Source organism: Palaemon carinicauda, chromosome 38 (genome assembly GCF_036898095.1).
Source record: "Palaemon carinicauda isolate YSFRI2023 chromosome 38, ASM3689809v2, whole genome shotgun sequence".
Taxonomy (NCBI): Eukaryota; Metazoa; Arthropoda; class Malacostraca; order Decapoda; family Palaemonidae; genus Palaemon; species Palaemon carinicauda.
In genome coordinates, this window is record NC_090762.1 from 64816733 (window position 1) to 64831024 (window position 14292).

Below are 14292 nucleotides of genomic sequence, written 5' to 3' on the forward strand. Positions count from 1 at the left end.
AGTCGTCGCTGTCTGGAGAATCTCAAATGGACTATGGATCTGACCAAGGAACTGGGCCTCCTGGTCAATTTAGAGAAGTCCCAGCTCGTCCCATCCCAGACCATTGTCTACCTGGGTATGGAGATTCAGAGTCGAGCTTTTCGGGCTTTTCCGTCGGCCCCAAGGATCAATCAAGCCCTAGAATGCATCCAGAGCATGCTGAGAAGGAACCGATGCTCAGTCAGGCAGTGGATGAGTCTAACAGGGACACTTTCATCGCTGGCCCTGTTCATCGAGTTAGGGAGACTCCACCTCCGCCCCCTTCAGTATCATCTAGCTGCTCACTGGATAAAGGACATGACGCTAGAGACGGTCTCAGTTCCTGTTTCCGAAGAGATGAGGTCTACTCTAACGTGGTGGAAGAACAGCATTCTTCTCAAGGAAGGTCTACCATTGGCTCTTCAGACCCCCGACCACCGTCTCTTCTCGGGCGCATCGGACACGGGCTGGGGTGCGACACTGGACGGACAGGAATGCTCGGGCACATGGAATCAGGAGCAAAGGACACTTCACATCAATTGCAAGGAGTTGTTGGCGGTTCATCTGGCCTTGATAAACTTCAAGTCCCTCCAGCTAAACAAGGTGGTGGAGGTGAACTCCGACAACACCACAGCCTTGGCTTACATCTCCAAGCAGGGAGGGACTCATTCGAGGAAGTTGTTCGAGATCGCAAGGGACCTCCTCATTTGGTCAAAAGATCGAAAGCTCACGCTGGTAACGAGGTTCATTCAGGGCGATATGAATGTCATGGCAGATCCCCTCAGCCGGAAGGGTCAGGTCATCCCCACAGAGTGGACCCTTCACAAGAATGTTTGCAGCAGACTATGGGCCCTGTGGGGTCAGCCAACCATAGATCTATTCGCTACCTCGATGACCAAGAGGCTCCCGTTGTATTGTTCTCCGATTCCAGACCCAGCAGCAGTTCACGTGGATGCCTTTCTGCTGGATTGGTCCCATCTCGACCTGTATGCATTCCCGCCGTTCAAGATTGTCAACAGGGTACTTCAGAAGTTCGCCTCTCACAAAGGGACACGGCTGACGTTGGTTGCTCCCCTCTGGCCCGCGAGAGAATGGTTCACCGAGGTACTGCAATGGCTAGTCGACGTTCCCAGGACTCTTCCTCTAAGAGTGGACCTTCTGCGTCAACCTCACATAAAGAAGGTACACCCAAACCTCCACGCTCTTCGTCTGACTGCCTTCAGACTATCGAAAGACTCTCAAGAGCTAGAGGCTTTTCGAAGGAGGCAGCCAGAGCGATTGCCAGAGCAAGGAGGACATCCACTCTCAGAGTCTATCAGTCTAAATGGGAAGTCTTCCGAAGCTGGTGCAAGGCCAATGCAGTTTCCTCAACCAGTACCACTGTAACCCAGATTGCTGACTTCCTGTTACATCTAAGGAACGTAAGATCCCTATCAGCTCCTACGATCAAGGGTTACAGAAGTATGTTGGCAGCGGTTTTCCGCCACAGAGGCTTGGATCTTTCCACCAACAAAGATCTACAGGACCTCCTTAGGTCTTTTGAGACCTCAAAGGAACGTCGGTTGTCCACTCCAGGCTGGAATCTAGACGTGGTTTTAAGGTTCCTTATGTCATCAAGATTTGAACCCCTCCAATCAGCCTCTTTTAAGGACCTCACATTAAAAACTCTTTTCCTCGTTTGCTTAGCAACAGCTAAAAGAGTAAGTGAGATCCACGCCTTCAGCAGGAACATAGGTTTCACATCTGAAACGGCTACATGTTCCTTGCAGCTCGGTTTTTTGGCTAAAAACGAGCTTCCTTCCCGTCCTTGGCCTAAGTCGTTCGAGATCCCAAGCCTGTCCAACTTGGTGGGGAACGAACTAGAGAGAGTACTTTGCCCAGTTAGAGCTCTTAGGTACTATTTAAGAAGGTCAAAGCCATTACGAGGACAATCAGAAGCTTTATGGTGTGCTATCAAGAAGCCTTCTCTACCGATGTCTAAGAACGCAGTTTCTTACTACTTCAGGCTTCTGATTAGAGAAGCACATTCTCATCTGAAGGAAGAAGACCTTGCTTTGCTGAAGGTAAGGACACATGAAGTGAGAGCTGTGGCTACTTCAGTGGCCTTCAAACAGAACCGTTCTCTGCAGATTGTTATGGATGCAACCTATTGGAGAAGCAAGTCAGTGTTCGCATCATTCTATCTCAAAGATGTCCAGTCTCTTTACGAGAACTGCTACACCCTGGGACCATTCGTAGCAGCGAGTGCAGTAGTAGGTGAGGGCTCAGCCACTACATTCCCATAATCCCATAACCTTTTTAACCTTTCTCTTGAATACTTTTTATTGTTGTTCTTTGGGTTGTACGGTCGGCTAAGAAGCCTTGATTTGGCGGGTGGTCAAATTCTTTCTTGAGAAGCGCCTAGGTTAGAGGTTGTGATGAGGTCCTTTAGTATGGGTTGCAGCCCTTTATACTTCAGCACCTAGGAGTCGTTCAGCATCCTAAGAGGACCGCTAGGCCCAGTAAGGAAGACGTACTTAAAAAAGGCAGAGTAATGGTTCAAGTCGACTTCCTTACCAGGTACTTATTTATTTTATGTTTGTTATTTTGAATAACTGATAAAATGAAATACGGGATACTTAGCTTCTTTGTTAACATGTATGCTGGTCTCCACCCACCACCCTGGGTGTGAATCAGCTACATGATCATCGGGTAAGATTAATATTGAAAAATGTTATTTTCATTAGTAAAATAAATTTTTGAATATACTTACCCGATGATCATGAATTAAAGAACCCGCCCTTCCTCCCCATAGAGAACCAGTGGACCGAGGAGAAAATTGAGTTCTTGTTGACAAGAAGTACTTGAGTACCTACTCACAGATGGCGCTGTTGTGTACACCCCCACCTGGATAGCGATCGCTGGCGTATCCCGACCGTAGATTTCTGTCGGGCAACGGAGTTGACAGCTACATGATCATCGGGTAAGTATATTCAAAAATTTATTTTACTAATGAAAATAACATATTTATATATATATATATATATAATGTATATGTATATAATGTATGTAGGGTAATCATCAGTAAGTTAATGAGAATCTGAGGTAGTCAAATGTACGGATGCTATTTTTTTTTTCTTTTTTACTCATTATTAACCTAGTTGAGTTATTTTAAGGAAACGGTAAAAAATTGAAGATTTATGGACATCACACATGGCAATTATAAGTTTGGTTCAATTAATATTTCAGTCAGACCACGAAGTTAAAATAGTTAGATATTATAGTGTTGGATTTTCTAAGTTATCAATCGATATTTTGCATAAAGCTTAATGGTTTCTTCTTTGCAATAATTTTCCTAAAACGAGGCAGTTACCATAGGAGTGACTAGAAGAGAAGTAGAACAAGCTGTAAAGAAGATGAAAAATTGTAAAGCTGCAGGACCGGTTAATATACCAGTAGAGGTATGGAAGATTCTTGGAGAGGAAAGCATAGATATCTTGTGGGACCTGACGCCGAAGATCTTCAATCAAGAAAAAATGCCAGAGGAATGGAGAAGAAGCCTAATCATTCCCATCTATAAGGGGAAGGGAGACATCCAGGAATGTGGCAACTACAGTGGTATAAAGTTGATAATCCATACTATGAAAATATGGGAGAAGATCATTGAGAAGAGACTCGGAGATGAAACAACAATTAGTGAAGAAAAATTTGGAATCATGCCTGGAAGAGGAACTGTAGAAGCAATATTTGCTTTGAGGCAGATATTAGAAAAACATCAGGAGAAACAGAAAGGATTGCATATGGTCTTTATTGACATGGAGGAGGCATACGATTGAGTACAACGTCAGGAGCTCTGGAGATGTATATGAGAAAAGGGAGTCGCTGAGAAATACGCAAGAATCACCCAAGATATGTATGAGAGGGCAGAAGCAAATATTAAGGGCAGTATAGGCCTAGCAGAAAGTTTCCCAGTAAATGTGGGACTACATCAGGGGTCTGCATTCAGTCCTTACCTTTTTGATCTGGTCATGGATGTAGTAACACAAGGTATTAGAGATCAGTCTCCTTGGTGTATGCATTATGCTGATGATATTATACTGTGTAGCGCTAGGTGAGAGGTAGTAGAAGGAGGAATGGAGAAGAGAAATGGAAAATAGAGGGTTGAAGATCAGCAGGAAAAAGACAGTATTTGAGATTGAAAAAGGGGGAGAATGGGGAAGTTTGTTTACAAGGAGAGAGATTGAAAAGAGTTGAAAATTTCAAGTATTTAGGATCAATAGTTGCAGAGGATGGTGATATGGGGGGCAGAAATAAACCACAGAATACAAGCAGGATGGAAGAATTGGAAAAAAGTGCGTGGAGTACTATGTGACAGGAAAATAGGGGTTAAGTTTAAAGGTAAAGTACACAGGACAGTTGTGAGACCGGGAATGATGTATGGAGCGGAGACGTGGGCAATAAAGAAGACAGAAGAGAAGAAATTGGATGTGGCAGAGATGAGAATGTTGAGATGAATGTGTGGGGTGACGAGAAGAGATAAGATACGGAATGAGGTAATTAGGGGTACCACAGGAGTTAGAAAACTATCAGATAAGATCCAAGAAAGTAGATTGAGGTGGTATGGTCATGTCATGAGAAGAGATGAACAGTATATTGGGAGGAGAGTGATGAAAATGGAGGTACAGGGAACGAGAAGGAGAGGGAGACCAAAGCAAAGGTGGATGGACTGTATCAAGGATGACCTTCAATCAAAGGGATTAACCGGTGATGAAGTGTGGGACAGAGGTAGATGGAAAACACTGGCCAGAAACATCGACCCCACATAAAGGTGGGAAAAGATGTGGACAAAGATGATGATTTGGTGTATAATTACCCTCCAAGGGCCCCACAATATTGTCTCATGTACCTTGTCCTCTGCCTCCCCCTCAATCTCCTTTCCTCTATCCTCTCGGTGAGACATATGTGCTCTATTTTCTCTTTTCCCAAGACATGCCCAACTAAACTCAGTTATATCATTTATTTCCATTTCCATTGCTCTCTGCACTGCAAGTCTTGCCGTTACATCTTCTGTCCCTCCAAGATATTCTAAGCATCATCCTGTAAAACCACATCTCTGCTGCATTTAGCTTGTTTCTCGGCTCTCTTATTATCAAGCTATCTGACCCATACCCACACACATGTTCTTAAAGCTTAAATTTTTTTTTGTGCAGCAAATTTATTTTTCAGTATATTTTTTCTTTTAAAGTCATTTTTGGATATCGTGCTTCTCCTCATTATTTCTTGTTTTGTTCTACCAACCTAAGTCACCATACTGCACAAGTAAAAAAAAAAGTTAATTGATTAATTTATTCTTTCATTGTTTTTTTTGTTATGATGTATATAAGGGGTTTGATGCCACTACTACTACAGTTTTTCTTTCATTTATTCTTAGTTCCATTGATTCACACTCTTAATGGCAGTGTCACCAATGATCACTGGTGTCATCTGCATAACAAATGGTATTTATATGGACTCCTCCAATGATAATCCCTTCCATACCTGTTATTTTTCTCAAAATAATTTCCCCATATATCGCAAACAGATCTGGGGACAAAAAGCATTCCTGGCACACTCCTTCCTTTATTTCTCTGCATGTTGTCAGATTGTTGCCAATGTTGACTGCTGCTAGTTGACTCCAGTAAAAGTTTGTAATGCGTCTGATGTCCTTGCCATCTAGGTTTAATCTTGGCAGGATTTCCATAATCTCTGTGTGCCTCACTACCAAGTTCATTCTTATATCAGCAAAGTGCATATACACATCTTTTTGCATTTATATATATGTTTGTTATTATTCTTATGATAAACTTAGCATTGTAGTACCTTCCTCCTTAACAAAACCATAGTGATCTACAATTTTTGCTTTTAACTTTTATTTGGTTTAAAATTACTTTCTATATAATATTTTAATATAACTCATTTTAAATAAATTACATTCTACTGCACCAGGTTTTTTTGTAGGTATTACCATGAAAATTGATTTATACATTTCTTTTGGAATGTGCCCTGTGTCATATGTATAATCTTGGTCTTACCACTGTTGTCTTAAAGTCCTTTACATATTCTTCCCAACATCTCAAGACATCTTCAATTGCCATTACAACTACTCCCTCCCTGTTTTAATCACAGCTCCTTTTCCCATTTTCTTCCTTCCCACCACTTTTATCTCTTTGTGCATGCTTTCAATCTTATGATGTGTCTCTAGTTCTTGTATCTCCCTACACTGATCTTTAATCCAATCCTCCTTTGGAGCATTGCATGCTTGTCTAATTTCTAAGTTCAGCTCTTCATATCTATTTGGGTTCCTTTCTTTATGCACTCTACCCTCTTTAATCATATTGAAGATCCTGTCTGTTATACATCTCGGTCTCCCCCTTCCCTCATGGTTACTGTCTGGGTAAAATGATTATATATAAGTTCATTTAGAGGTAAAATGTAAATGTAAAGCAAATGATTTGAAATATGGGATATTAAAGCATAAGTATACAAAAGAATTTAAGGTCAGAAAAAGAATAGCAAATCAATATGGAGATATATTAGTATAAAAGTATAAAAAAATTGATTAATATGTTGACATTTTTTGGGGGAGGTCCTAAATTCATCTTGGATAAAGATCCCACTAAGTTTAACTTGCTGCATTAGCTTCAAATGAATTTACTGTTAGGACTTGGGTGAAATATTTTTTTTTTTAAATCCAGTGCTGGATTTGTGCTGGGTAGTAGAGAGAAAAAAATGATAGTTTCTTCTTTTCATGTACAGTAGTAGTATGATTTTGACAGTATTTTTTCTAATTAGGGTTCATGAAGAAGAAAGAACTAATGGAAGCAGCTCAGCCTTTATGCAATGCATCCTTTACCCATGCCTCAGATGGGTCGCATTATACCGCATGGTCTTCTATGAGTGTCTTAATCAAGAAGAGTCTAGTTGTTCGAGAAGGTAATCCATCAAGGTAAGTAAACCATGTTTTAGATGTCTTAAGACTGAAAATCTCCAATTATTCATTAATCAACTGATTTCAGATATAGAATAAGAGATATTCTTCATACAGCAAAATAATGTTAAAAGTAAAATATAAAACCGATAAGTCAATGCAGTACTGTATTATAATTATTATTATTAATACTTGCTAAGCTTCAACTCTAGTGGGAAAAGCATGATGCTATAAGGCCAAGGGCTCCAACAGGGAAAATAGCCCAGTAAGGAAAGAAAATAAGGAAATAAACTCAAGATATGTTTAAGAGTAATATTAAAATAAATCTTAAATATACTGTATATAGACTATAAAAATTTCAAAATAACAAGAGAAAGAGAAATAGGATAGAATACTGTAGTGTGCCCGAGTGTACCCTCAAACAAGAGAACTTTTATCTCGTTCACTGGAAGACCATGGTACAGAGGCTATGGCACTATCCAAGACTAGAGAACAATGGTTTGATTTTAGAATGTCTTCCTAGAAGAGCTGCTTACCATAACTAAAGAGTCTTTTCAACCCTTACCAAGAGAAAAGTAGCTACTGAACTATTACAGTGTAGCAGCTAACCCTTTGAGAGAGAAAGAAGAATTGTTTGGTATATCAGTGTTTGTTCCAACACGAATACTTACCTCGAACTACTTTCTTAGGAGTTACCTGTAATCTCCTCTCTACCGACCAGATTTTTGTGTAGTATACCCTATACCCGTTTTCTATGGAGGGCTAACCCGGGAGTGAGAGAACGTGCCCCGAGGGTAGCCTTTGCGCTAGGTCGAGGTCCGCTTGGGTCGTGTGCGCCAGTAAGTTCTCTGGTCGCGACGTTATACCACGTCGCTCTCGTCTCTCTCGTCTCTCTCGACCCTTTGTGTCCGCCTCATGTGTCCCGCGTGTTTACCGCGTGGTAGCTTTGTGCTTATCCCTTGTGTTCCTGTGTGTTCACTACCCTTCCTTGTGCTTCCCAAGTGTATCCCTTTGATTCCCTGCGTTCCTGTGTCTTGTGGTTGTGTGCTATGGAGCAAATCCGCCGTTGTCCTGGGCCTAGAGCCGGAAAATCGTGTGGAGCGTTCCTCTCCAAACCTGAAGTGGATCCTCACTCCCTTTGCTCTTCCTGTAGGGGCAAGATGTGCTCTCCTTTGGATACGTGCTTTGAGTGTGTTGGTTGGAGTGAGATTCAGTGGGTGCGATACGGCACGAAGAAAAAGAAGTTGTCGAAACTGTCGCCCAGAAAATCTAGCGTCTCTTCGCCGCTACCGTCACCCTGTGGACGGTCCGACGGGGCTTCTGTCTCGCCTTCCCCTACCCAGAGTAGGGGACGAGGTAAGTCCGTTGCGGGGAAAGAGCCGAGGGTTCTTCCCCAGGAGTCTAGTGTGTGTGAAGTGGGAGTTGCGGGGCCTTCTCGGGCTAGTGGGGAGCCTGGTAGTGCTGTGTCGGGGGGTTCTGGAGACTCGGCCCTTGTGCTTGGGGGGCACGTTTCCTCCGACGACCCCTTATGGTGTAGTAATGTTGTGCCTGTTTCTTCGCCCCCTTCGTGGGCCTGAGTTTCAGGTTCTTCGGCAGGCGGCGACACCCAGGGTAAGTTAGACTCCACGGTAAGTGATTCCTTCGTGTGGAAGCTCCCTAAAACGCCAGGTATGTCCCCTATGCGGATGGAAGAGGGCCTGGATACCTGGTTCCCTAGTCTTGGGCGCCAACCCTCGTTCCCAGCTCCTCTGATGACGGTCCCAGAAACCTTCCTGCAACCCTCTACCTCGGGTACGCAACGAGTCGCGAAGCCCTCCGCGGCCCCGTTTCTGCCCGCCGTGCGGGTGGTACAGTGTCGTCGGGCTCTTCGGATGGTGGTGCGTCATTCTCTTCAGAAGAAGAAGCCAGTAGGAGACATCGGCGCCGGAGGGAGCGGTCCAGGAGCAGGCGTGCCCGCTCAAGATCCCGTTCGAGCTTCAGCGGGAGACGGTCCCGCTCTCCACGGAGGAAACACAGGAGGAGTAGGTCCCCCGATGGTGATTGGGTATTCGTTCCCTGTAAGTCAGAGTTACAGTGTTCCCCAGACCGGCAATCCAGGGATTTCTCACCACGGAGACCATCCTCCAGTCGTAGATATGACCCTCGCAATGAGAAATGCGAGAAGGCCTCTTCAGGCAGGCGTAAGGCCGCGAAGCTTCCGGTTCACCCTGCCCAGCGGGGGGAACCGTGCTTCCTTACGGGCAACCTGGCCGAATCAGCCCAGCTGGTTTGGCCCTCGGACTTTAAGGAACGGTTCCCGCCGTCGGGTCAGCCCACGGGATCCGCGTCCTCATCTCCCAGAGAGCATGATCGGACGGTAGTCCTCGCCGGCGATTCCAGTTCTGACCCCCGTACCTGGTGCGGAGGTTTCCGCCGGGGAAGACCAGTACCTCCGCAGGGGAGTGCCTGTTGTGCCAGAACCAAGGCGCCCGGTGGGAGTGCCCGGTGACCCGGCTCCTCAGGATCAGGTCGAGGGTTCTGCCGACGGTAGGGAAGGTTCCCCGACCGAGGACTCGGCCTATCGGAAAGTTATAAGCCTGATCCGAAGGCATCACAGAATTGAAGAGCCAGTTGCTACCGATGAGGACTACTGGAGGCCTCAGCCCCCCCGTAGAGGAGCCCCAGCAGCGTCGGCCTCGTTTAGGACAGGTTATTCTGCCTCCAGGAGAGGCCGTTCAGGCCGCTCCTCCAGGAGGAGGTAGAGTGGGAGGCCCCCTACTCCTGCCCAAGCCTCAGGTTGGGGGATGCCTCAGACTACATTGGCAAGCATGGAAGGCTCACGGAGCAGAGCCTTGGACAGTTTCCGTACTGAAGGAGGGTTACAGGTTACCGTTCTTAGCAGAACCCCCCCCTCTAATTCCGGCCAGCCTGTCGGAGTGGTTGGTACCCAAGGACCCGTTGAAGAGGGCTGCCCTTCAAGAAGAGGTGTCCACGATGTTGGAAAAGGGCGCCATGGAGGAGATCCTGCACCCAGGGCCAGGTTTCTACAGCCGTCTGTTCCTGGTAGAAAAGGCGACGGGGGGGTGGAGACCAGTGATAGATCTGTCGGCTCTCAACAAGTTTGTACGAAAGACATAGTTCAAAATGGACACTCCGAAGTCAGTCCTGCTGTCCTTGAGGGAGAAAGACTACATGATGACCATAGACCTCAAGGACGCTTACTTCCAAATTCCGGTCCATCCCTCAAGTCGGAAGTTTCTCCGGGTGAAATGGGGTACCCAGATCCTGCAATTCAAGACCCTTTGCTTCGGATTGTCGACAGCTCCCCAGGTATTCACGAGAGTCTTCACGACAGTCTCGGTGTGGGCTCACGAGCGAGGCATTCGCCTCATCTAGTACCTGGACGACTGGTTGCTTCTTTCCTCCTCGAAGGACGTTTTGAAGTAGCAAGGTATAAAGCTTCTCCAGTTTTGCAAGGGTCTGGGTATCATGATCAACCCAGAAAAATCGAACCTATCTCCCTCCACCAGAATGACCTATTTGGGGATGACACTGGATTCCCTACTAGTGAAAGCTTTCCCATCGTAGGAGAGGATAAACAATCTGATGAAGATCCTTCGTCCGTTCCTGTCGGAGCAACCCAGGAGGGCGAAGGACTGGCAAAGACTAATAGGTCATCTGGTGTCGTTGGAAAAACTGGTTCCCCAGGGGAGACTCAGACTCAGAACCGTCCAATGGAACCTGAAGAACTTCTGGAACCAACTGGACTCGCCCCAGAAATTAATCCCAGTCCTACCAAACACAATACCCTTCCTGGAATGGTGGCATTGCCGGTCGAACTCGCTCAAGGGGATGCCCTTCGCGACCGACCCTCCCGAGTTACTTCTATTCACAGACGCCTCCAACCAGGGATGGGGAGCCCATCTCCTCAACGGGACGGCGAGAGGAACCTGGATGGACGGGGAGAAGGACCTACACATCAATGTCCTAGAATTGAAGGCAGTCCAGAAAGCTTGCCTGCACTTCGTCGATCTACTAAGGGGAAACACTGTGGCGTTGATGTGCGACAACGCCACAGTGGTAGCGTACATAAAGAAGCAAGGAGGCTTGAAATCAAGGGAGTTGTGCGATCTCACCCTAGAGATCCTAGATTGGGCAGAAGCGAACCAGGTTGTGTTATTGGCAAGGTTCATCCCCGGGAAAAAGAACGTTCTAGCCGATGGTCTCAGCAGGATGGGTCAGATAGTAGGGACAGAATGGTCCCTCCTTCCAGAAGTAGCCAAGCTCATCATTCAACGTTGGGGTTCCCCGGTGATGGACCTCTTTGCAACCAAGCTGAACGCGCAACTTCCCGTGTATTGTTCTCCTGTCCCAGACCCAAGGGCAGCCTTGGAGGATGCCTTTCAGCACAAGTGGGACAACCTAGACGTGTACGCTTTTCCCCCCTTCACGTTGATCAGGCAAGTACTCAACAGAGTAAGGGCTGCTCGAAACTTAAGGATGACTTTGGTAGCGCCCTGGTGGCCGGAGAGAGAGTGGTTCGCAGACCTAAAAGACCTGGCGAGCCATCCTCCGTGGCCACTCCCCGACAGGTCAGATCTTCTACAACAGCCGCACTTTCTCAGGTTCCACGACAACCCACAGTCTCTACGCCTTCACGCCTGGAGACTATCGAGCGACTCCTGAAGAAGGAAGGATATTCAGCAGGAACAGCTAAGAGGATGTCGCGATACCTGAGAAGGTCGTCGGCAGCGGTCTACCAAGCGAAGTGGGCCTCTTTCACGAAGTGGTGCGCTTTGAAGCGCATAAAGCCCCTCAAAGCCTCGGTCCCAGACATAGCAGACTTTCTAGTATATCTCAGGGACGAGATAGGGATGTCCATCCCAGCTATAAAAGGAGTACGAGCAGCCTTGGGTCAAGTCTTCCTTCTGAAGGGCATCGACCTGGGTACCTCTAGACACATCTCTATGCTTGTCAGGAGTTTTGAACAGTCCTGCCCCCCGCAAGCGGTTAGGGTGCCTCAGTGGGACTTAGCTAGGGTCCTGAAGATGTTAAGTAGCCCCCCCTTTGAACCAATGAAGGATATTGTAGACAGGGATCTCACTCTCAAGACAGTCTTTTTGTTGGCCTTGGCTTCTGCGAAAAGGGTAGGTGAGATCCATGGGCTGTCTTATGACGTCTCTCATTCGAAGGGGTGGAAAGAGATCTCTTTCAAGTTCGTTCCTTCGTTTGTGGCGAAAACCCAGAGCCCAGCAGTCTGGGATCCAAAATTCGAAGGTTTCTCTCTGCCAGCTATTCCTAGGACTGGGAATCCTGAGGATTTGAGGTTATGCCCAGTCCGTGCCATTAGAAAATACCTTGAAAGGACTGCACATCTCCGGCCAGGCATCAAGAGCCTTTTAGTCTCCACAGGTGTTACTAAGAAACAGGTATCAGAGAATACCATTTCCTTCTGGTTGAGACAAGTTATTGCCAGGGCCTACAAGGAGGAGGGACTGGCCTTGCCAGGCACTCCCAAGCCCCATGACATCAGAGGTCTGAGCACTTCCTTAGCCTTTGAGAAGAACATGGCAGTGGGTCAGATCCTTCGTGCGGGTACCTGGTCGAACCAGTCAACCTTTACTGCCCATTACCTCAAGGACTACTCAAGAAGGTCCTTAGACGGGTTCTCCATTGGGACAGTCATCTCCGCGCTCCAAGTGATTTAACGGTAAAGCCCCAGGCTCAATCGTGGATAGCAAAACCAGGAGACACAGGTTCGTTCCCTTTCACCTTAATCCCCGTTTCCTATCCCTATCGGAGATAACCACACTTGTAACCATTGAAGAACACGTCTCTGCAACTGCATTACTGGACTCGGCATCAGAAGAATTTTTTCAAAGGGCGAGTACTTAGACACTAACGTGAGCTCTTTGTGTAGTTACCCTATCGTCCGTTTTCCCAGTGTGTTTTTGTTTTAAAACCTAATTCATATCTAGGCCTCTTGGCGTCCACTTGCTGGGTCTGAAGGTCAGGAAGGCACTCCCACCTCCTAAAGTGTAAGTTTCCTAAGAAAGTAGTTCGAGGTAAGTATTCGTGTTGGAACAAATCAAAAATTTTAAGTAATTTTTATTTTTCCTAACATACTTACCGAGAACTACTTTCGGGTAATGGCCCTCCCTACCTTCCCCGAGTGCCTCTCTGCCCTTGCAAGGACTTTTTGCAACATCCGAGGAACTTACTGGCGCACACGACCCAAGCGGACCTCGACCTAGCGCAAAGGCTACCCTCGGGGCACGTTCTCTCACTCCCGGGTTAGCCCTCCATAGAAAACGGGTATAGGGTATACTACACAAAACTCTGGTCGGTAAAGAGGAGATTACAGGTAACTCCTAAGAAAGTAGTTCTCGGTAAGTATGTTAGGAAAAATAAAAATTACTTAAAATTTTTGATATTTAGGTGTATGAGGACAGAGGAGAATGTGTGTAGAATAGGCCAGACTATTCGGTGTATGTGTAGGCAAAGGAAAAAAATAAGCTGTAACCAGAGAGAGGGATCCAATGTAGTAGTCTAGCAATTCAAAGGACTTGATAACTCTAGCAGTAGTATCTCAACTGGTGGGTAGTGCCCTGGCCAACCTACCCCTCTCTCTCTCACTTTTGAATATTTCTATAAACCTCAACTAAGGTTCACATAGCTTCCTCCTCAAAGCTTGAAATCCATCAAAAAAATGAATTTATCAATTTCACCTAATTCAATGGCTTCACACCCCTTATACACTATTTTGCACATTTGTAGCTTTGTTTATGTTGTCAGTTGTCTTTCTGCCCACTCCATTATTTAATTTTGAAGTAAATAATCAAGGTGTTAATTTGCTTTAGCTTAATCAGCGATTTTTCTATGCTGGTTAAAGTGGGTTATCTATAGGTGAGAATTGTCTTCTGTCCCTTTGTGTCATGAGTTATGGGCAACAAGAAGACTAACAATATGGATCTTCAGAATGTGAGAGCTTACTAGACTATTATGGAACAGTATGTGAGGATTTTATCAACACAAATTTGAAAAGGAACTCTAAAATAAGAGAAAAGTTTATTTCTGATCAAGGCCCTCATAACAAGAGAAAGCCTTCTCGAAGTCACCGTGCTTCAACAGGAAATATCGTTTTCATTTTGAAGCATTGTGATGGACAAGAGGGCTCTTGAACATGGGGCTATTGCTCTCCCAGTTTGAATCTAAATTTCTCTCCTTCATCTTTTACTTCCTCTGAATATTACGTTGACCTTCTCTTAATTTTATAGATTTTCTTTTGTTTTGCTGTCCCAACTTAGTAAAACTTCTGTTATATATATATATATATATATATATATATA

The 14292-nt window shown here is 45.6% G+C and overlaps 1 protein-coding gene across 1 annotated transcript in view; it reads left to right on the forward strand.

The window, feature by feature from the left end:
* Positions 1–14292, forward strand: part of mus81 (mus81 structure-specific endonuclease subunit) — a 266143-nt gene that overhangs the window by 80930 nt on the left and 170921 nt on the right. The window contains exon 6 of the mRNA XM_068362324.1: positions 6829–6982. Within this exon, the coding sequence (XP_068218425.1) occupies positions 6829–6982 (154 nt within the window). The remainder of the gene's footprint in view (positions 1–6828; positions 6983–14292) is intronic.